Below are 25,418 nucleotides of genomic sequence, written 5' to 3'. Positions count from 1 at the left end.
CAATTTTGACGCATAGTCCTTTGATCCACTTCCCGGTTTCCGATTGAGCTGAAATTTTGCATACAAACGTAAATCGGGTGACAATGCAATATTATGGTATCATCGATCTGATCTGATGATGGAGACCGGAGGTGGCCATAGGAACTCTGTGATAAAACAACGAAAGCTAATTGTGTTTGGGGTTTTTAGAATTGTCTCCAGAGTATTCGTTGCCTGTGGAAAGAAAAGTACAGTCGGCGATAAGCGCTTGTACCAAAAATGAAATTTTGGCCATAACTTATTTCTCTACCTTTCACTTTACAACTCTAGCCAAGCAATAAGGAAACATTGCACCAATGCTTTACCTGCAATGTTAAGGTTTTTTACAAACTTTTTTTTCCATATTTTTCGCCTGCAAAAACATTTTGCAACCTTACTTGTGAAATCTGGATAGTGTTGAAACTTAGGGGACATTTTTTTAGTACACACGTAAATAAAACGCTTCATACATTTACAATATTTTTTTTATTCAATATAATAATCTTAATAAATCCAAAATATTTACACAATACAAAAACATACAGTTTGACCTGGATGTCACCGTTCGTCCCCAGTACTATCGCGCCTTCACAACTAAAGAGCACAAGTCACATAACAAATGCATTCCAAATTCAACCTTAACTGCTTTCAATAGAAACCAAATTGGCATTTGTTTTGAGTTGATCTTTCGTTCTATAGATGCGACATATCGGCTGGCTCGCAAACGTTACATTTCACGGAATAAGCTGTCGGTGAAACATGCAACTTTGCCCACTAGTTCCCCATTTACTTCTTGCAACTTTGCCCACTAGTTCCACATTTACTTTATTTAATACAGTCCAATGCAAACAAGAAAAATACCGTGACGTAACTATGTAGCTATATAAATTTTGAGGCAGAATGTGAAAAATAAAGTTTGAAGAAAAAATATTACAGAATATAACTTTTTCTCTAACTATATATTGGAATCATATCTAGCCTCAACATTTCTAGCCCCACTCTACGGTATCTATAAGTTTGCCCCTGGGCAAAGTTGCAATATTTCAAAGTACCATACAGTTTCGTTAACGCCGGTTGCGAGAACAGTCGAAGTTAATTCCATTATCTTGTCGCGGTCCTAGGCTATGTTATACTGAATTCAAAACCACTCGGCCCCACCAGCCAGGATCACACGCTCATCGACATTGCTATTTTGAACGTGAAAACATACTGATGCCTTTATATTGAAGTTTTGAAAATTAGAGGCATAATTTCGAAGAAAGGTAATAAATTCGAATACATTTACAACATTTTCACCTATAAAATATATTGCTGATGAACACCAAGAATCTGTCGGTGGGAGCTCAGTGTTACTAAGACGTTGCAGTGGTGCAGCCGCGATGGAAACAATTTAAACAATAATTCAACGTCGATGCGTATGACATACATAAACAATATGTAATATTCGCGACGGGCACCAGTCAACGTTGTTGCGCCGCGTGCTGCGTCTATTGCAGAGGGAACTATAGCGTTTTCATTACACTTTTAATTAGGGAAGCGCCAATTTTTAACTTTGCCCACGTATTAATCCAAGGGAAAGTTACCTTACAAAATGAATACTTAATCAGCCTTACATCATAAGAAAAAAAAAAACATTTTTGAGATCTGAATAGTAGGCAATATCAAATATTTTTGAGCATGTGACGTGAAAAAGAAAAAAATATTGATTGTTTCAAATTAACAATTGAAGAAAAAGTTACCATTTCACTAAATGATATTTATTATACACGTTATTTAAGTGTAATAAAAAACAAACCGACCTCCGCCATAAACGCAAGGACGCGAGTGTCGACTACAAAGCACTATAGTTTACATATGATTCGGAACCCCATATGTATTACATTAAGTATATCTTCGTTATCCTATGCACCGCACATCCTAAGGCGCCATATTGATAAATACAGTTTAAAATCACATGCTAATTTATTATCATGAACTCAGGGCTCTAAATAGCTCCGAAGATTGCTTTCATTTGATATGACCAAGTGTGTAAGTATTCAATATGGCGGCTTAGAACGCCGATGCCCTATTTTAATATTATACCGGGACTATACAACATGTCGGGACATTTTTAATAACAAATATAGCTTCACGCGTTTTTGCGGTTAAGTTTATCACAAACAATCTAAGCGATACAAGTTTAAGGCGCTCTCGGACCGGCCGCGAAGCACCTTTTTGTATACTTAGACAACGCCACATTACCCCCATATCATTGATAAATATCTGTATCTATAGTTCCTTGCCCTATTACTGTATTGTATAAGCAACTTTGCCTGTTTTGAAATTGATTTAATATTGTAAAAAGCATGCTTAGCAGCCGGTTCAAATGTGCCTTCAGGACTTTGCACTCTCGAGGTGTTTCTACACACGTTCCCTTCACGTACTATAGACGAGTGACGCGGTGCACACAGACGACCAAGAATAAAGAGTACTGTCGCTTACATAATGCCAAGCCCGAAAGATGTTAGAAAAATTACATTACCCAAAATCGTTCAACTTTGCCCACCCTTTATCATTGCCCGGAAAATATAATCTCAAAATTTAAGGATTAAAATAATTTTCCCGAAAAATCATGAAACCGAATGGGCAAAGTTGCAACAACTTCAAAGGATACAATAAAATGGGATATTTAAAAACCCTGGCATTTAACATATGGCGCGCCACCAAGTTCCCTCCTGTATATAAACTCGCGAAGCAAGCGGCGAGTGGAATGCTAAATAATAACCTTTACATTAAAGTTAACTGCCACAACACCCCCTCTAGTAACACTTCTCTTAAAAATATATAATCATACAGAAAATATACTAATACAATTAATATAGAACAAATTTGTCCAATGATTATTTTATTAGGTATATAAAATAACGTCCTAACTGAGATGTAAATCTAATTTAAAATAACTATGCACATGTGTATGAGGACGCCCCACACGACGCAACACTGAAGTGGCACACACAGTTGCTGTCTCTCTAAATAAAGTACAGAGTAAGAGGGACAGAAACTAGTTGTGCTAGCTCCATTGTAACTGTCAAGTTTTACTTGAAACAGAAGATTATTACCCGTTAACTATTGATTTAGCTGACCAGAACAAAAACTACCGTTAAAACGAATATGGGAACATTTTTAAAAACAACGATCTTATACAAACGCAATAAGACTAATAAGTAATAAGAAAGTCGCTAAATATAAACTATTATCTCTTTCTAAAACGTATATTGCACTGACATTAAAGGAACATTATCTTAATATCAATGTTACCAGTTGTAAATATAATTTACCATGTCCGACACGGCCATCCTGACATTACACGCGTCCCTTCAAATCAACATTCGCTGAATGATTAAGACATGTGGTGCACTGTCTTTATTGACAGTCTGGCCAGCTATAATCAAAAGTTCAGTTTGTAGACCTTTATGGAGATGCAAGTGTAGGGCGGTGCGGTGGTGAGCTGATATATCATAGTAGGCATGAGTGATGCGAGTGAGCGGGATTTTAATTTAGCGACAGAAACCGTGACATTTGACAGAGCTCTGTTACTCATTACTAACACAAGAACAATGAAAGCGTGTAATATTTTTGTATAAATTATAGACAATAGTTATCGTTTTCATTGGCCTTGGTTATATGTTTCATGATAATAATTCATTAATGGTTTTAATATTCCTTCTCGAGAATCCAGCTCGATTGAATCAAATATTTTTTAGTGTTATTGTAATTTTAAAATGACAATATGGACACTGAATAGAGGTTCCTGTGTGATCATAAATATCAATAGTCACACGGGTAAAAAAGTAAATCATGTTTAGAATATTTTCTTGTCATAGATTCTAATAAATTGATTTATTGCAATTATACTTTATTAGGTTATAAATGTGTGCCAGATAAGCGGTTTTTTATAATAATGATTGATGGGTTTCCTTTGACACTGTAATGACAATGAACGATCGAATGATGTGAGTGAACGAATGTAAATGCACCTTCACCACAATTTGGACAGCGATGGAGCGACCCTTCGGCCGGAGAGTTTAAAATGAAAGCGTGTAAAAGTAAATTCAGTGGTTAAAATATAATAAGTGAAGTTTGAGAACCGTGAAGCTTTCTAACCAAGTATTTAACTGTTTAATTGTAGATTAGACTAAAACGGGCGCGGGCGGCGCAAGTACGGACACGCAGGGACTTTACCCTATAGGGTAAATGTTTTAATATATTAAATAGCTCTGTAACTACGAGTTATTAGGGCATTTTCACTTAATTGAACACCTTTAACGGCCGGTTAGCAATCGTTACAAAACTGAGGGTCAATGTCAAATCCCATACATTTTGTCAGGAATGTAACGGTTAGACGTTACTGAAACACGACTTAAGTCGCGCTTAACTTGTACAAGTTAAATGAAAATGCCCATTAACATGTGTGTACCCTTCACAAGAAATCAGCGGCCGTATACCAACTGACCTTACAGTTTTGTATCTGTTTACACATCAATACCATTCAGATATAAACAAAATCATAGCCCAATTTACCCCAGATAGTCAAATACATTCTGAATATACGTGTACACGGTCATAGTGTGGTATTGTGTACACCTTTCTAAGGTACACGCGCCGCCCGCGCCGTCCCCGCGCTATGTCCGCCCTAAAACATGAACCAAATTAAATATATCTTTTATTAATTACATCTCGTACGTGTATTATAGCTAGCGTGGGCGCCGCGGCTACCGGATCATGCGCCGAGCGCGCCCGACCAGGGTAGCGAATTTATCTGGAATTTGACAAAAAAGGCTTTTAACAGAGTTAACTAAGTAGTGCAATGTAGCTTTTATAATACGATAATCACTTTCTAAACATGTTTCATATACCTAAGATTTCTTGATTTGGTATACTTTTTTTGATAAAAAGCCAATACCTACATGTCTGTCGGCTTTATTTATCAAGTTTACTTAAGACAGGTAAGAAAATGGTTTTCTTTTTTGTACAATAATGGTTGTCACTACTACTACTACTACCATCCTGTATCTGACATTCTAAAGAAGGTTCATTCCATACACTCATCCGTTTTGAGAGATTTAGACGTCGTGTCGTGTATTTAGTTGTGTACACGCATGTAATCTTATAAGTATCCCCCTATCCTCGCGTTCTTCGTGTATGTGTACCCGTGTCGAGTAGCAGTTGTGCAGTGCGTGTGCTCGTGTGTGGTACGCACCTGCCCCGTGTATCACTTGCAGCAGGAGGAGGCGCGCGGCTGCTCGCCGTCGTTGAGGCGCCGCGCGCCGCCCGCCGCCGCGCCGCCGCCGCCTTCGCTCTTTGGTAACTTGTTCGCTGAAACGCAATTATTTACACTTAATTATACGTTTCAATCTACTAATTTCAAAAAAGTTTTGGGTTTGCTGTTTAGTATCTTAACTTCTCGGAAACTTCCAACTTTACTTTTGATTACAGTCTGAATCGACATAGGTTTGCGCCTTCTGAACTCGACCATACACTTAGTGACAATGACCGTTACTGATCAGCACTCTCTATATCTCTCTCTCTAGATACCATCGATCGCTAGGAATTAGGATTATGCGATACTCCAAAGCCGCTGACTTAAGGTTGAGACACACCTGTGGACGCCGCCCGAGCATACTTACCGATCACTAAAAATAAATCGTTGACGTTCAATGCGGTCTTGGCGCTGGACTCCATGAAAAGCAGTCGTCAGCATACGCTTGGGCCTCTTCGAATGACTTGGAACTCGACCATTCCAACTCGAACTCGCCAGTTCAGCTGCACTTACCGATCGCTAGGAATATGTCGTTGACGTTCATGGCGGTCTTGGCGCTGGTCTCCATAAACAACAAGCCGTTCTCGTCGGCGTACGCCTGCGCCTCCTCGAACTCGACCATGCGCTTGGCGGCGAGGTCGCTCTTGTTGCCGGCGAGCGCGATCACTATCGACGGCGATGCCTGCCGCTGCAGCTCTTTTACCCAGTTACGCGCGCGCCCGAATGTGTCCTGCAATTAAAAGGGGTCTTTAAGTTTTTTGGTTGAAAACCGTCATCGCCGAATTTATTTTCTTTGACAGTAATCTACAAGTTAACTAGATTCTAATGGGGTTGGCCGGTCGAAGTATTTAACACAGCGCATGCATAGATTTTACGTGTCGTTCCTACGAAAAATGTCATAGCTTTGTTTTTTAATGACCTTGATGTGGTATTTTAAGCCAATTCTCATAGAACAATACTAGCGACAAGTAAAATTTATGCTGGTCATCTATCAAAAACTTATTTTTCGTATTATTTGACACATTTCAAATAACTAATAACTCTAATAAGACCCACAGCCAGACGTTCTCAATTTCTTTAAGAACAAAAAAAAGATCAATTTCAGGTTATTTTGATACATCTATAAACAAGTTTCGAGTACGTAAACGGACGATATAGGTAAGTACAATAGCTAAAAAGTAACTGTCAGTTATTTTTCGACTATTACAGCTGTTCCCCACGGCATCGTAAAGTTCACTGCCCATTCGTAAACCTTATTCCAAAGAGCTAAGGTCCACATTGGGCAGTTGTTGTACCTACGAATAGCGGCGCATGCAAGGCCGCAGCTCGGCTCGCATGTAACCGGCGCGTATAAAGCCGTCTAATTAAACATTCAGACGCGTGGATTCCCATCAATACTATTATATGCGCCAGTAGAATTGATAAGTTATTACAATGCTCGATTCAACTGACCGTCGACAATCCGGGAAACGTAACCTGTGTTGTGTAGTATACAATGTATACATGTCTGGATATTTCTTTCGTGCACACTACGTGCGGTACGAATGCACGTCCAAGGGGGAGGCCTATGTTCAGCAGTGGACGTCTTATGGCTGAGATGATGATGATGATGACACTACGTGCGGCTTGAACATGTCAGGTCGGTGAGACGTAATAGTATGGGCAAAATTTTGGAACGACGTCTCGTGACAGGCGTGACTGCTTCTCTATACAAACGTAGTCCCGTTTTCCTCCCGGAGTGACTGTTTGTGATGAAAAATTTTATAAATCAATTTACACAATATTTGGTAGGCTATTATAGTATTTCACCGTCATCGTCACGGGTTTACGAATTTACGGGTACCCGGATACCCGGCTCGTAAAAATAAAATTATGTCGAAAAGTAGGACGCCAAAAAGAATTTAAAGTGGATTAAAAGCCTGGGTATCTTGAATTCTTAACCCTCTTTCATTGAACCATATCATATACAATAGCGTTTTACTTGAGCTTTTCGCTAATTAATTACACATGTCGCCATCAAATATATTGAAGCGAACGTGGTGCTCAAAAGTATCTGAACTAGCACTCTAGCTGCTTGACAATAGAGGCGTGTTCAGATATTTGCAATAATAGCACCTGTATGCTAGTTAATGCATGCACCTTTATCTAGGCATGCAGTTAATACACCTGCACCGCCGCGGGCGGTAGGGGCCTCAAGGTCGTCTGTGCTCAAATTTATGTGGAGTCCGTGCGAATACCAACGTAACAATGTACTGGAATAAACTACGTATTTACTAATTTTAGAATAGTCAAGGACAATAAGTAAGGCCCACTTGCACAATTCCACCAACCCGGGGTTAAACGGTTAAACCTGGTGTTAGCATGGTTACCAGTACAATTTGACACTAGGTTAATGGTTTAACCGCTTAACCGCGGGTTACTGGGATGGTGCAAGTGGCCCTAAGGGTGCTTCACTATTTTCATTATATTAGGTTAGATGCTTAAAGTATAACATATTAGCTTCTGCCTGCGATTACGTTTGATGCTTGGAATGGTATTTATTGCTAAAAACTACCCCATATCCTTCCTCGTAGCGTAAGTGTTGCTAGATTGAGAAGTGCTGGTTTTATAGATAATTGCCATGTTCAAAATTATCCCGCTTTCGAAGTTACACCGAGAGAGAGAGAGAGAATTGTATGTTTATGGTGGTGCAGCTAAAGCCTAGGAGAGGATCGCTTGCGCTTCGCCATCGAATCGCTTTGTGTCTCTCTATCACTCTTCCAGTTTTCCATATCAGTGTGACAGTGACAGTTGCGTTACGTTCGCTACGTAGCGTTAGCGATTGGCGTGTTGTCTACGAGACCTGGCCGCGTAGCCAGAATGCCATGCAATCGCTTACGCTCAGTCGCGATCGAAACGCAACTGTCACTATCGCACTAATATGGAAGAGTGATAGAGAGACACAAAGCGTTTCGTTGTCGAAGCGATAGCGATTGTAACCTTGGCCAGGCCGGCTGAGCAGAGTTAGCTAGACTATACAATACACCCCATAACAATAAGTGTTATTATTATTTGTATCTCCTTGGATATCACGGGCCTTAGAATCCCGGTTTTTTGATAGGCTTGCGTGGGGACACAGATCCAACACGTAGAGGCCCCTTGGAGAGCTTTTATGTCATGTAGAACGCCTGCTGGAACCCGTTCACAGGTGCAACAATAGACACCCATGAGCCGGTCTCAGCAGGCATTGGGACTATTATTATTATTATTATTCAGAGCCCACTGTGTCCCACTGCTGGGCAAAGGCCTCCCCCCTCTTTCTCCACTCGTCTCTATTTAGTGCAATATCTGGCCAGCCTCTCAAGAAGGAGTCCAAGTTATCCCGCCATCGCCGACGAGGCCTGCCGGCTCCCCGGTTAGACTCGTGGGGCTCCCACTCTGTGGTTAACTTGGCCCACAAGTCGTCCGGCATTCGGCAGACATGACCAGCCCAGTCCCATTTTAACTTGGCCGCTTTCCGAGCTACGTCTATTATTCGAGTTTTAGAGCGCAGCGTGGTGTTTCGGACTCGATCCCTTAATTTTACACCTAATATGCTGCGCTCCATAGCTCTCTGGCAAACCCCGAGTTTGGACTTCTGAGCTTCCGTCAATGACCAGGTCTGAGCACCGTAGGTGAGAACTGGAAGTACGCACATGTCCATGAGCCTACGCTTGAGTGATAGAGGTAGGTCTCCCTTCATCAGGTGTTTCATTGACCAATAGCTCTTCCAGGCGTTTTCGGTGCGTCTTTGGACTTATTTCTCCTGTCGCGCCTGGAAAGAGACTATTTGGCCAAGATAAAGGTATTCTTGGACATATGCGATGTGTTCTCCGTTTATCTCGATCCTACGTTTTGTGCTGTTTGTCATGACCTTGGTCTTTGACATATTCATCTTCAGTCCAACCTCGAGGCTTGCGTTGCTAAGGTCTTCTAGCATATGACGTAACTCGGATGAAGTTGAGGAAAACAAGACTATATCATCGGCGAAGCGAAGGTTGGTCAGCCTCCTCTCCCCGACAATCAAGCCCTTCTCTCCCCAACGCGGCGCAAGTTTTTGGAACACGTGCTCTAAAGTGCTGGTGAAGAGCTTCGGCGATAGCGGATCTCCCTGTTTAACTCCTCTTTGTACATGGAAGGGGGGGCCAGAAGATTGAAGTTTTATGGCGGCTGTGCTATTGGAATATATGGTTTGTAGGAGTTTTATATAGTTCGGTGCTATTTCTTAACAATAAGTGACCGTGCCTAAAATTATACAGCCGGACATAAAAACCGGTGATAAAAACATTTAATTCGCATGCAAACGATAACGGACAGCGTTTAGCAAAAAGCACCCAACCATCGAAGTCACTGAATAGAAGACGTATTATTTTAGCCATTGATTCGTATTTCTATTTTGTTTGGTTTAGTAATATCCTTTTTACTTGGTGTCTGTAAACACATTCACTACCAGCGCAAGCTACGAGCGTAGCCGATAACACGGTTTTTACTCTTTGTAGCGAAAAGTGACTACGAACAAGACAACCTGCTTTATAGCAGGTCGCTGGCAGTGACTGGATACACGTTGAATATGAATAAATAAATAATAAATAAATATTATAGGACATTCTTACACAGATTGACTAAGTCCCACAGTAAGCTCAAGAAGGCTTGTGTTGTGGGTACTCAGACAACGATATACAATAATATACAAATATATATATATAACACCCATGACTCAGGAACAAATATCTGTATCATCATACAAATAAATGCCCTTACTGGGATTCGAACCCAGGACCATCGGCTTCGCAGGCAGGGTCTGGAGGAATGTCTAGCTTTATTTTCGATTTGGCTGCGGTTTTCTGAGATAAGAGGTATTTCCTCATTGGGGAGTCCCCAATTCCAAGTCTGTAGGAGTGACATAGGTAATTCCAATAAATTTAATCTATCTCACTTAAGTTGGCTGGTAATGCTGGTACCTATTTTGTGTTTAATAAATTATTAATTACCCAGACTTCGCTCGAGGTAACGATGCAGAAAAAGATCCAGGCCGAAGATCGAGAGGCCTGGAGAGCAGTGGTAGGAAGAATACCTAATAGGAGTCACATCCCTTATACATGAGGTCACGACCAAGATGAAGAAGAAATGATTAATATCAATATCTTTATCAAGTTGTTCCAGCAATAAATATCATCTACTGTCCGTACCGTCTGTTTCAGACCCCTTGACTATTGCAGCACACAGCAATAAGTTTTGTTTAATGTTGTTTATTAATATGTATTACGACTAGCTAATGTTTATTTATCTTTCGTAAAGATAACATTTCCATATTTCAATGAGTTTCTAAAAACATCCTACTAACAACTAAGTTAATCGTGACGTATCGTGAGCCCTTGAACTTCGGAAATCTTACAAGTGCGCCGTCGATACTGGTGGGCGGCGAGTGCCACAAACATACGACAACACTGCGACACGACCTGTGACTCCATGTGACGTAGGGGATCAATATTCTAGAACACTAGTAGGTGCAACTCGTCTAGACACATTTTTTTAGTCGCCAATTTTAAGTAACTATATCTTGTGATCTGATAATATAATCACCCTCGACGTCTTCTTGATGACTGGGGGCGTAGTCTGAGACAGGAGGTGGCCATAGGAACTCTGTGATGAAACAACGCAACCAGCAAAGCAAGTTTTTAGAATTGTCTCGATGAGTATTAGTTGTCTGACGTAAGAAAAGTACAGTCAGCTTGTACCAAAAATGAATTTTTTGCCAAAAACTTATTAAATAATTCATTTAATCTATTGTAAATAGAGCTGAATAGGTAACATAATATGTACGGATGTGTTTGAAATGTCAAGATACAACACAATGATACATGCTTAGATATGTCCCTACCTCTTCGAAAAAAAATTAATTTTCGACTCGCAAATAGGCCCATTTGCTAGACCTGGACGCACCATAAAACTGTGGCACCTGAGAGTATACGTGTGATACAAAAAGCAAACTGCTTAACACGTGTGTTTTCAATAGGCCGTGATTAACGACAGATACTATTTCCTGCAGGTCGACAGTAGATAAATGAATGGCCACGTACGCGCGGCAACATGTCACACTAGCCCGGCATGTGGCGCGCTATCACGTCCAGCGAGATAAACGCATTCCATTCACCGGGACCCTGTTCACATTTCCGAGTCCGTCTGGCCAGATGTATCCGACCGAATACGGTATTCTTAAATAGATATACATTGAGATATTTGAGAACTTGGCTACTAGTTTATCTATTTTATAGACGAATGGCAACAACCGGGCGTTAACGTTCAGCAAACTGGCAGTTAGCAGGGCTACCCGGGTCACACTTCCGAGTGTTCACCGTCAGATGTGTCGGACCAGTGGCATGGCCTGGGTCAAGTGGCCTCTTGCCCACGGTCACGCACATAAGAAGACCCCGAGATAGCCAACCTTTTTTATTACTTTGAGTATACACATTGACAGAAAAGTGCCTCGCCTGTGCGAATTTGCCCATGGCTAGATTAGTTCACGTTACGCGACTGCATCGGACCGGCTATGATGCCCGCAAACTACGGTGGTGTATATTATACTCAGTATTACTCAGATATTTGTGATCGCCTTGGCTCCTACGCTATTATATCAGATAGCAACTGTCAGTACGTACAACCCCTTGACTGTAGAGGTGTCTCGTGAATAAAAACTGACATATCAAACTATTTAGACCAAATCTGAGAATTTTGACCTAGTTCAGAAGAATCTCACAACACGTCACATGATCAATATCCGCCAAGTTGAGGCTGCAAATCGTGCCCAAGACGCAACGATCAACGAGCAACTTAGCCGAAAAACTCGGAGGAAATACTATCAAATTCCGATAAGTATTCTAATTTCTTAGTAATTATTAGAGACAGTCCACGGTTGAGTCCCTTAACTTCAAACTCGGGTAAATCCATCTGTCAGATTTTGCGATTTTGGTATTAAGAAAAGGTAATAGGGTATACTCGTATATTTGCTGAGAGGGTCCAATGGATTTACCAGAGTTTGAAGCCAAGCGACACAATGATTAATAGCGTCAGTCCTATTTCCTTCATTACGATGTCGCGTAAAACGTCAAAATCTTTCATTTCGTCAAGTCCGAACACGAATTTATTCAAATGGATTTTGTCAACAATGTTCGATTTCTAGTTTGCATGTGCGCGCAACACGTGGTATGGTATGTAATACTAACCTACTAATCACAAGATGCTATAGTGCGGCCCAAACCAACGAGCCGATAAAGTAATAAAATTAAAGAAAGAAAACTGCAACACGCATCGCTAGAGATTGCGAGTGCGAGCGAAACAGCCAGATTAATAATTGACGACTCTGCATTCTCTGCAAGCATGTTGGTTTTGGCCCTACAATAGTCACACGTGAAGACTAAGTACAAACAGTAGGTACAATCGCGCAAACGACAATTAACAGTTATCTGATAACGTGACGATATTGTGTCCTTGAACACGCGGATACTGAGGCGTTTCTTGCCTTTTCTCTACAACTAATATTACAAGAGACAATTAATATCAAATATCCACCATGTAACTCAAACAACGCCAAGGATTTTCCAAAATAGGCCCAAAGGTATTGTAACAAAGTCCAAATTGGTTGCTAGCAGGTCTTGAGTTGGCTATTATCAAACTGTATAGATGAGATGAGTAATAAGTTCAGTTTATCGACATAAGGTCATATTTTGTTGGTGTTCCCTAACCTTGCTGGCGGCCTTCGTGTGAGTCAACTTACGCCAATTACAATCAGCTATTTTTAGCAATTTCATTGGACTACTTGATTTACAATATAAATAATATTAGCATCGCCTCCGGCGGACCAATAGTGATACTGATATTTGCATCTATACTTATTTCATTCGTAGATGACATGAAAATTTTACAGTCAAACGCTTAAGACGAAACGGGAGCTGAGTTTTAAACATTTTAGGTAAATATACCCGTCTCGCTAACGGGAGCAGCTCCTAAAACTAGTGCGATAAGGACAAGGCGAAAAATCCTGCGTGAAAATCTCAAAAATCGAGGTTTCGTACTCGACTGTTTCCTCCTCCAAAACTTAACCAATCCTAACCAAACTTGGAAATCTAAATGATTATGAAATTATCTGTGTCGGACCGTTTTGCTTTTTTGGCTAATTAATATCAGTTTTGAATACTACGTCTCTCATTGCGGCATAGTCAATTAGGCCATTTTGGCCAATTTTTGAAGGGCACTAGCGCCTTAAAAAACAAAAATATCAAAAAAAGCAAAACGGCCCGACACAGATATTGACAATATTAATCTGTGTCGAAAAAATCATTGCTTTAGCATCAAAACCCACGGAAGAAAACCGTCGAGTACGTTTGTATGGAGAAATGACCACTCCTGTTGGCTCTTAAGCTACAGAGCGTATCGGTATCAAACCAAGGGTGATATGATATCTGAATTAGGTACAATGGTAACAAATCTTGCGGCCAAGGCATCGTATGACGAATCAACTTCTTTTTTGTCACTCTTTACCATGGTTACTTTCCCCTGGATCACTCTTAAAACAGTGGTTTTATGTTATTTAAATTATCCAAACATCCATTTTTGTGGTTAAGGCCTTCCCATAATGGGCCATCTACAAAACACGTTAGTAAATCGTTGTAGAACATTTCTTGTAATAAACTGTACTACTGTTGTCCCCTGTCTGACGGAACGGAGCTGAATAACAACATGAAATTGCCAACAAAGCCAGACTAATTTGTAAGTAGCTTTATCGATACATGAGTCATTGTTTAGGGGTTCCCTGAGAGTTACGAGAGCCACAGCCGTTTGATTAAATTACAATATTTACGACAATAGTCTACTTGTCACAAGTGTGTTAAGGGCGTCATTTCTGGGTTCTAAGGTCGTCGGGGTTACAGGCATACTTTGTTGAAAAGCGAGAGCGGGGTAACCAGATCATAGTGACACTAAATATAAAAAAACAGTTTCTTTTTAATTAATAACTAATTTTAATTTGTTTGTAATATGACTAACTCGCCGCCCCGGCCTCGCACAGGTCAACGAATTATACACCTAAACCTTCCTCAAGAATCACTCTATTGATAAGTAAAAACCGCATGAAAATCCGTTCAGTAGTTTTTGAGTTTATCGCGAAAAAACACACAAACAGACAGCGGCAGGGTCTTTTGTAAGGTGTTGTGACATGGTATGTACTATGTACCTATCCGACTATCCGTAGATAAGACTATGCCTGTTATGTTCTGCTATTTCGGGAAAGTGTCAAAAAACTTGATCATCTTGGAGAGAAGTAGATAATCCAAGTACATATAGCATAAGAACCATTGTACCATGTTTATTGCAAATAAACACAATCTAAATCTAAAGCTGCGCGAAATGGCATTAAACAATTATAAAAAGGTGTCATAAAAAGATGGCAGTGGCCTTTTAATTCATACTGGCAATAGAAACCTTGCTTCTTCAGGCAGGGGAAGGTTGTTCGTGCGCGCTCAAATGAGGAGCTAAGTGCAATGGAGGTTACTGGCAGTACCAGCCCTCGGCACGATCGTGCGCACCGTTTAATCATTTTAGCAGGTTTCGCCTAAGTATTTTACATTAATTCTTACAGTATGTTATTCAGCTACCTTAAATTAGCGTATTGCCTGTCATATGCCAAACAGTTCCTTGATAAAACAGCGATTCTCCGCCATGTCTCTGTGTCTAATTCTTAATAATGGGAAAAAGTCAAAATATTAATTTTGACTTGAAGTTCATTAGCACTGACTTTATGAGATTTTGCTTGAAAACCATTTATATAAGAAAATAGTTTATACTAAAACTACTAACCCTTTAGGCCCCTTTAGGGTAATACTGAATACAGTGAAACCTGGTTAATTGGCACCTGGATAAATGGAAAACCTCAATAATTGCAACCAAAAGTCCGGTCCCGGTCCCTTGAGACCAAAAGGCCTCTATAATTGAAATTTTGGAACCTCTATAATTGCAATTTAGATTTTAGTGCTTTTCGTAATTTTGCCTCTATAATTGACCACATCGCAACTTAAGACCTTTATAATTGACACTGTGCTAAAAAAATCCGTTATTTTTGCTCTTGTTTTTACCTCTATTATTGAAACGAGTCTTACTTATTACCTCTGTAATTGAAATAATGTAGTTGTAGACAGCAGAAACAATATTTTAATAGCAATGATCATTTTATTTATATCTCCATCCAGAATTAAATTTATTTATTGGGTATCTATCACAGCCTGTAGTAGGTGAAATAGTTTTGATCAATAAAAAACAAAGTAGGTATGCTTTTTACATTCTAATAAAACTTTCTTTTACAATTCAAGGGATTTTTTTAAACCCAAATGATAAGAAAATAAAGTGGTAATTAATGTAGTGTAAAAGTGCAAGTATAGACAGAAGCAATATATAGACCAGAAACCCAGAACGTAAGCGTGTAAATCTACTTTAAATGGTTATTTGCACCTCCATAAAAGAAATTTGTCAGAACGCAACCTCTATTAATGAAAACCTCTATAATTGACACAACGATTTTTTGAACCTCGTTAATTGACGCGACCTGCTTAAATGAAAAACCTGGTTAATTGACAAAAAATGGCCGGTCCCTTGAGATTGCAATTATCCAGGTTCCACTGTAATACTGATCCACTTCCAAATATTAGATAATTCCGAAAATGTTCTACTTTAACAAGATGAAAATATTGATTTTCTGGAAGTGGACATTCAGAACTATCCAAATACACCTTACGTGATTCTACCATCTCATCATCATCAGTATTTAAGAGCTATACTCTTGGCGGTGGAGTAATCGCCACTCTTCTTTTTGCTGGGCCAGCCTTTTAACTCCCTTGTACGACACGACAGAAACTTCTACCATCTATGCCATCTAAATTCCGTGGTCACGAAATGATGGACAACAGAGGTGTTACCTACACCTATTAATCTACAACTTCGATTATTTACGCACTGACACGCATACTAAACTAACGGAAAAGCCACTTAGTACGCCTTTCGTTTTCCATGCCCCTTAAGTGTAAATACATTGAAACAACAGTAGTTATAGTTGCGCAAGTTTAAAGAATTGTTTGCCGTCCTGGAAGCGCCGGAAACCGTGAAAGCGGTTACATAAGCGCGCCGAATTAGAAGTTAGAAGCAAGCGCCGCGAAGAAAACACTGCTACTCTGTACCATCGTGCATTGTCGGGACGCGGTTGACTCAAAATTTCATACAAAATGACACTTAACGCAAACGCGTAAGTACGTCACATCTTTCAACGTCAAATTTCATACGATAGCGTGACGTGACGTACTTACGCGTTTGCGTTAAGTGTCATTTTGTATGAAATTTTGAGTTTCCAAAACGTCCCGCTTGACGCTCTGCATACAAAAATAGACAATAACGCAAACGCGAACGTTCGTCATGCTATCGAATGAAATTCACACTAGGGGTTCTGAAGTGTACTCGTAAATGTTATACAAGTGTCGCGTTCGGTATACGAAGGCCAATGATGGCAACGATAGAGGACCTTAAGAGCTACCGATTTCACCACTATAATTATGTAGGTTCAACGAAAATGTATGGTTACGGAGAAAAAAAGGAGTAGGTATAATAGCAGAGAGTACGGATCTACGAGTATGAATGAATGATGCTATGTTGTGTGACGTCACACGTAAAGGAAACATTAGAAATGTAAAGCATTGTGTGATAATTGTCTCATGACTCGCTGAGTCATGTGATCCGCTCTGTTCACTCCGTATTGCTGCCGTGCTAACGAAGAATAATGCCTTCGTTTGTGACAAACATTTCGGTACAGACGGTACAGTCGCCATCAGATATATCGGAGCGGCCAAGGCGCTCACAAATATCTGAACACGCCTCTATTGTCAAGGCGTTAGAGTGCGTGTTCAGATGTTTTTGAGCACCTTAGCCGCTCCGATATTTGTGACGGCGACTGTACTGCGAGTAGGGATTGTGCTGCCGTAAAGCCATAAATATATTGCAATTATTATTACATACAGTTCAAACATTTGTCCGCCATATTGTCATTTTTAGACAGGTTAGGCGCAGACCCATTCGGCATTCAGCCGTGATTGAAAATTGTGTAAATATATTTAAAACTGGTATTGAATAAAGAAATAAACCAAATTAAATATTTTGGAACATGAACCAAGAGCAGCCAATTTGGTAAGGCGGTTATCGTGTGTTTTCCAAAAAATGCTGGTGTGATAACCGCCTAAAATGGGTATTATGTACAAACTGACCTGGTTGGTGATGTCGTACACGACGATGGCGGCCTGAGCCCCTCGGTAGTACATGGGTGCTAAGCTGTGGTATCTGTGGACAATACGACTCCGTGTTATATTGTTACTTGGTAGCTATCTAATACCGATACTTATAGATGCTATACCCCGTTTTTTATGAATTCGTACCCAAAGGGTAAAACGGGACCCTATTACTAAGACTTCGCTGTCCGTCCGTCCGTCCGTCTGTCTGTCACCAGGCTGTATCTCACGAACCGTGATAGCTAGACAGTTGAAATTTGCACAGATGATGTATTTCTGTTGCCGCTATAACAACAAATACTAAAAACAGAATAAAATAAAGATTTAAATGGGGCTCCCATACAACAAACGTGATTTTTGACCAAAGTTAAGCAACGTCGGGAGTGGTCAGTACTTGGATGGGTGTTTTTTTTTTGCATTATGGTACGAAACCCTTCGTGCGCGAGTCCGAGTCGCACTTGCCCGGTTTTTATGAATTCATACCCAAAGGTTAAAAACGGGACCCTATTACTAAGACTCCGCTGTCCGCCTGTCTGTCTGTCTGTCTGTTTGCCTACAGTAACGTGTATAATAAGAGAAAGAAGATACATCCATCATAGGTTTGTAATCGCTTAATGAACTCGTGTTTACGAGTGGAGCGGCCGAGCGACTTGACCTAGTCAATGACAGCGAAACAGGTATGGCCGGCTAAATCAATTAATACTACTTACATACTTTGGAGGCTATTGTGGTTTGGATTACAATCATCTACATTGGACCATTTAATTTAAAAGCTGTCCAAGCCAGTTGCTCTAATTTGTAAATTTTAACGTTATTTCTACTTCGAATCATGAGTTCTTTCAATCCTAAGGATAAAAGGTATTAACTCAGTGGTGGGCAAAGTAAGGCCCGCGGGACAGGACCGGCCCGCGAAAGGGTTTTATCTGGCCCGCCGCCGGTCATTTAAAAAAATGTATAATATGGCCAACCATATAATAAAAATACATTTTTGCTGTAAATCTGGCCCGGCTCTGAAATTCCTTCAAGTTTTGGCCCCTCATGAAGAAAGTTTGCCCACTACTGTATTAGCTAAACAGATTTTCATGCGGTTTCCACCTATCAATACAGTGATTCTTGAGGAAGGTTTAAGTGGATAATTTGTTAAGGTTTTGTGTAAACCGTGCGCAGTAAGCTATAGCGACCCGCCCCGGCTTCGCACGGATCATCCGGAAACTTTACCGCGCGTGAAACGCTCGGTAAAGCATAAAAGTCTAGTCACATAACCGACCACCGACAACCGGTCTGGCCTAGTGGGTAGTGACCCTGCCTATGAAGCCGATGGTCCCGGGTTCGAATCCTGGTAAGGGCATTTATTTGTATTATGATACAGATATTTGTTCCTGAGTCATGATTGTTTTATATGTATTTAAGTATTTATGTATTACATATATCGTTGTCTGAGTACCCACAACACAAGCCTTCTTGAGCTTACCGTGGGGCTTAGTCAATTTGTGTAAAAATGTCCTATAATATTTATTTATAAGGTTTGTAACGATTATGTCTTTAATACAATCGACGCAAAAGATATGTTCTTACTCCAACGCAATAAGGTGGAATATGGCATGTGTGACGTTGACCGTCCGCAGTAGTCGCGATCGGCGGAAAGTCGCCAGCCTGTCGGTATTCTACAGGTTGCACTTCGGGGAGTGTGCCCAAGAGCTACACGAGCTCATTCCACCGTCCCCATTCTACCATCGGACTTTTAGACGCACGGCCGGTTTCCATCCTTACTTGGTAGATATTCCGCCAATTCGCACTAAGCGCTTTGCTTCTACTTTCCTTATGCGCACTGCCAAGGAATGGAATTCCTTGCCGGCGTCTATATTTCCGTGCTCTTATAACCCGGCAACCTTCAAATCAAGAGTGAACAGGCACCTTCTGGGCGAGCTCGCTCCATCGTAGGCCACGTCTACGCCTCGGCTAGTCTGTGGCCATGAGTAAACCCATGCATAATAATAAAAAAAAAAGTAGATCAATGCGCAAATAAGTGCGGGAGTAATGTACTGATAACGCTGATAAACATGCTAATTACGCCGCTTCCGAGCGATATTGTTTACTATTTATAACAGCCTGTGTGCAAATAGCTTGACAGTTGACGATGACGCTGGAATTAATTGTTCGTGTCCTAAAACACGCTGGAGATATTTTAAGTTTTTATAATATATTTTAGTTTTTCTAACACAGCTTGCAAATAATTGCAGGTTAAAAATAACCATATTATTCATTATTCAGACGTATTTTCCAGATGCGTCCCACCGCGGACCTTCTTTGTTTTAGTTATTCCCAAATCGTGGTTTTTCCTAAAGCAAAGGTCATATTTAAGTTAGTATACTACTCTACATATATATGTAATGCCATACGATTAAGTAAATTTTGTCAGTTCTCTTTGAAGTCTGAATTTTCCTTGTATTTCCTTGAATATTGAGGAACGCATTCCAAAAAACAAAATACTATCGAGTTGTAAACAAGATGACTCATCAGTATTATCGATAATTGTTCCTTCATCTGCATTCAACGTCGAAAACCAGCGTCAGAAGTATCGAACGTTATCTTAGAATTTATCGTATAAACCGGATAAATTTATATAGCTCATTGTTATTGAAATATAGTAAAAAATACCTAAAGAAGCATAAACAAGCATTCTGTACTCATTGTAGAGCTTGGAATTTGGACCCAACTACTATTTAACATCAGAAGTTATGCTTCTTCTGAAGTACGAGATGATAACGTGTACGAGTTGTGATGATTTAGGACATTTAGGTTTAATTTTGTTTATGAATTACTTGTATAATTTTTGCAATGTCCCTTAGCTTAAAAAACCTCGATAATTAACTAAGTACCAATTATTTTTTATAAGTTATCAAACAATGCTGCGCTGCGGTTTGGATTACGGTTTTAATTCCGAGGATCCCTTCTTTTCTTCTTCTTCTTCATCTTTTAGTACGCATCTAACTTCAACGCACACAAAGACTCAAAATTTCGAATCGGCGACCACTTTTTCTTTGAATTTGAACAGGCCTGTGTAACTAAACCGCATATGTACCTACATACCTACAAGTTAACACGGTAAGGTATTAGTTTACTCACCTCTCCTGCCCCGCAGTGTCCCAAATCTCAAACTTGACGGTGGTGTCATCGAGGCACACGGTCTGCGTGAGGAAGGCGGCGCCGATCGTGCTCTCCTGGTACTCGTGGAACTGGCCCTTGACGAAGCGCAGCACCAGCGAGGACTTGCCCACGGCGCTCTCGCCGAGCAGCACCAGCTTGAACTGGCACACTTTGGTCTGCGGCGCGCCGTTCGGCCGCGCGGCACCGCTCCTGTTTGTCGCCATCGCCTGGATAAACAAAACGATAATGAGAACGCTGGGTGCTGTCACAAGTTTCTAAAGCTCACATAAGCTCGACCCTCAATCAATGCTTCACAACAACTAGAAAAATCCCTTAAAAGTCACCTATAATATATACTCTTGCACTAATTCAGAGGAACGCATAAAAAGATTTAATTACTGGATTACAGCACCTTAAATTTCAAAATTAGTAATTAATTGTATTTGCGTTCCTCTAAATTTGTCAATGAGTGTATGTATATATGGAAAAAAGCCAGTCTAAAGGAGTAGACAACATGTTTAAAGTGTTCACTTGGCAGTATTTAACTCTCTTGGTTAACATAGGATTATTATTCAAAGTTCACGGGTGCCAGGATGTTTTGACTAGTTCTTTGGGAGGACTTAACTTTACCAAACACTGACTAGCGCACAACTTTACACACTGTTGGAAACATTGAGGGTTTAGGTACCTAACAGCTGGCTGTTTCTCAGTCTTACTACTTAACTACCTACACGTTTATTTATGTTTATTATCCTTGCCGAAACTAATTACCGCTAATAATGAAAATTCTCACTACAACTCATTGAAGGATGCACATACATGTAACTACATCCAGATTCCACCACAGTCGACGTCAAAAATATGTAAACATGTCGCCTCATTACCTACAAAAGAATAAGTTGCAATTCTACCCTACCCCTACAATACCTTATGGTCCGAGACCTAGTAGACATTTTAGAGTTGGTATTTGAGGCACGCTGAAAATTTGTCTCATACTTATCATCACACTACTAGCTCAGAATTGTGAGTCTGGCTGCAGGGTAGCTTTTACATACATTACATTCATTCCAAAATACATTCCAAGGCCAAAACATAAGTAACAAGCAGTTTACCTTTAAATAGAGAGAAATAAAGGCATGTTTGGAAGTAAAACGTAAACATTGCTTCCTGCCATACCAAATGTGCTTCAGTCTCACAATACTCTATGATAAACAATCAAGAATAGACCCAGTGTGAACAATAGACAAAATCTATTTTTCAGTGGCTATATCTTTGCTAAGAAATACTCATACATCAATTGCTAGTCCTTAGAATGGTGATTAGTGTGATTACACAAATTGTATGTTTTGTTTGGCAGCTATAAAAAAATAGTTTTACAAACCTATAGAAGAGTAACTCATTAGAGTTTCTTGTGGGATTTATTCCTGTTTCAATGTTTGCAATTGGTTTAAGAAAAACCACTGACAATAATAAACACTTGACAAAATTTTACTAATATTAACATACTTAAATAGGCAACTATTGGTAAACCTTATCTGCTTGAAATAAGGCTTAAGAATTGTCAATTAACTGATGAAAATTGTACCAACACTAAGAAACCAATATTCTATGAGCTCATTATGATTTGAACCATATATTAGTATTATTAGATAAAACAGCTACATTACATAATGTTATTTCATAAATCATATAACCATTTAAGTTTAGATTGTACTTTCAAATAATTTACAAATGTTTAATGTAATTAGATAGTGGTTGATTTCTTGATAGCCTATTATATTAATTATATTATTTAGGCCGAACCATTACCATTTCTGGTCAGAAATTGAGCGATCAAACCTCGGTTGTGTTGTATGGAGCAGGAAAAATTGTTCTAAAAAACCGGCCAAGTGCGAGTCGGACTCGCGTTCCAAGGGTTCCGTATATTACACAATTTTTAACAAAACAATGTATTTTTTATGTGAAACGTGAGTGAAATCTCTTTAAAAAATCCGTAGGGGTCAGATCAAAAACTGTAATTAAGTCCGACTCGCTCTTGACTGTACATTTCTAATAGGTTTTCCTGTCATCTATAGGTATAGACCTATTTTATGTATAAAATTTTAGACCTACTAGTTTCGGAGATAAAGGGGGGGGGGAATGGTAATTTTTTGCCTATTTTCTTGAATAACTTCTAAACTGTTTATTCCAAAATTATAAAAAAAAATTATTTGAGATCCTTACAATAAGCTCTTTTATTTGATATGTAACATGATATAGTTTGAAAAATTTTATTTTTTAATTTTTTCATTTACCCCCAAAAGTGGCCCCCATGTTTAAAATTCATTTGTTTACGTTACATGTTCGTATTTGGGTCACAAATTTACATATGTGTACCAAATTTCAACTTGATTGGTCCAATAGTTCCGGAGAAAATCGGCTGTAACAGACGGACAGACAGACAGACAGACGCACGAGTGATCCTATAAGGGTTCCGTTTTTTCCTTTTGAGGTACGGAACCCTAAAAATGCTCTAAGATGATTCTTTAAGTTTTATTCAGTCAGGATTCTTATCATATACAGGCAAAAGGTTATAACTTGTTGTGATATTATAGAAACCATTTGTTTTTCCTTCTTGATGTAATGATGTTTATCTAAATTGTAATGGATAGTGTTATCAACCCTGATATATGGCTATAAAATATATTTTTTTATACTTGTAGTAGATTTTAAAGTACAACAACTGATGATCAAATGAGTACAAATCAGAGCTAAGAGATCAGTTTTTGGAACACCAAACTTTAGATTGACAGTCAAATTTGAAATTAGGTACCCTTCATTCCAAATACTTTGGGCAACTTAAAGAAAAACAAATTTTAGCAAAATAGGAAAATGAAACAAATTCACCAAACTATAAGGAAAACTGTAGACTGTACCATTCAACCACTGCATCAATCATGTATATGTTCTCACAACTGTGATTCATGAGCAAATCAACTATTGGTACCTGTAGGAGTCATTTCTTGGCTGATAAGGCTTCTTAGAAAGGTAGAATTTAACTTTACCAAACCATAAACACACATAAACATAAACATACACATGTCGGTTTTCATGTAAAGTAACCAACCCTACTATTGGCCATCCTACCTAACATTTTCTTAATAACTATAGAAGAAAATTTACATCTAAGTGTAAATTTGAAGATTTACTGCCATTATTTAATTTCCAATAGAAAGTGGCCAACTACATGTCATATAAACATTTCAGACACTAAAGAATGTTATTTTAGTACTATTACAGAAAAGAACAAGATTTTATAAAATAGCCAAACAGTCATTGTCACAAATAGCAACAGAAACAACATTGACTGCATTTGATTTTGCAATGAATGTTTACATTTACAATTGGCTTTATTTCAAATATATGAACATATGATCAAATATTAAAGTAAATTGGCTCGTAAACATCAGCTGTCTTGAAAAACAAACAATATACATTGAAGTTAAGTTTTTGTTTAATTTCCCATTGTAAAAACTTTGTTTATCATATCTTATCAGCACTAAGAATTAGGTATAGTATCAGTTGCCACAGAATGTTGAAAGTGAAATAATTTGCAATAAAATACTAACCAGCAAGCAATCCAACAAAAACACAAGTAGAAACCATTGACCAGGTCTCAATCACACTGCTGCCATACAAACAACCAATAAAGAACCTCTTAATGCAATTAATTAAAAAAATATGGCTGAATAACCAGCTCTCTAGCCTCACTTCTCTTATAAGAACAGGTGAAAAAAACTATCTAATCAACCCTGCCTCGCCTGTGTGCTCAGGATTATAATGTAAACTGGCATAAAGAACGGTAAACAAGATCATTATCAAGCGACGTATCGTCATGCTCACACAAAGAAACAAAAGGGACTTGACACTTTATCACAAACTATTTGGCACATTTTTCCACATCACAAGCTGTGAGTTACACTTTTTTATCAGACGCAATCGAAAACGTGTCTGTTGTGATGATGACTAACCGTATCTGGCCGTATCAACGTTTCCTACTCGTCTCAGCACCAATTGCCCCGAGTGACGCCCTCGGCCGAATCAGCTGGAGGCCTTCAAGAACGCTCAACGCAACATTTTCCTTAACCCCGTAACACCTAAGTTACACGAAAGTAAAATGTAGACCTAAATCTACTGCCACAATTGCGATCTTTTGTAAAATTCGATAAAATGACGCATTTACTAGATTATAAGGACATAGAACAAGACGTACCCTCCCTGTTATTATATCGCCGTTTATCGCTTTTTGTTGGGCGACAAGTCCTCGCGAGGTCGCCTTGATGTCACAAATTTCATTAATTACACAGTTACACGAATAAAATCATCAATTAAATGCTAATCTGGAAAATCTAGCACAGAAATGCAAAATGACCACGAACAAACATGGAAGCGAGAGAGCGAGACGTTTCACACAAAAGTTGTCTATGGATCCGATACGTCACGTAAAAAAATGTTAAGTTTTAGTTTATGGTTTCAAATTTATGTTTAAGCCTAGTTTACACGATGCGATTATGATCAAATAATTGGAATCTGTTTAAAAAAAATTTACTACTGCAAAAAAAAAAAGACAGCTGTCAAAT

General features: G+C 39.2%; 1 protein-coding gene across 2 annotated transcripts; it reads right to left on the bottom strand.

Annotated features, from left to right (window-relative positions):
• Positions 1–485: 485 nt before the first annotated feature.
• On the bottom strand, positions 486–25,256 carry LOC134663456 (ras-related protein Rab-5B). 2 transcript variants are annotated; one of them, XM_063519827.1, is made up of 6 exons: positions 25,052–25,256; positions 20,779–21,026; positions 17,632–17,704; positions 5,831–6,047; positions 5,258–5,373; positions 486–4,816 (listed from the first exon to the last, which is right to left on the bottom strand). In XM_063519827.1, the coding sequence occupies exons 2-5, from the start codon at positions 21,021–21,023 to the stop codon at positions 5,270–5,272; spliced, it is 639 nt and encodes a 212-aa protein (XP_063375897.1). In that variant the 5' UTR covers positions 21,024–21,026; positions 25,052–25,256; the 3' UTR covers positions 486–4,816; positions 5,258–5,269. The 2 variants fall into 2 exon arrangements, with proteins under 2 accessions (XP_063375897.1, XP_063375898.1); XM_063519828.1 differs by lacking the exon at positions 25,052–25,256 and adding an exon at positions 24,408–24,545.
• Between the last annotated feature and the right edge of the window lie 162 nt (positions 25,257–25,418).

The sequence above is a fragment of the Cydia fagiglandana genome, chromosome 4, assembly GCF_963556715.1.
Source record: "Cydia fagiglandana chromosome 4, ilCydFagi1.1, whole genome shotgun sequence".
NCBI classification, from domain to species: domain Eukaryota; kingdom Metazoa; phylum Arthropoda; class Insecta; order Lepidoptera; family Tortricidae; genus Cydia; species Cydia fagiglandana.
This window is presented reverse-complemented; position numbering and strand designations above follow the sequence as displayed.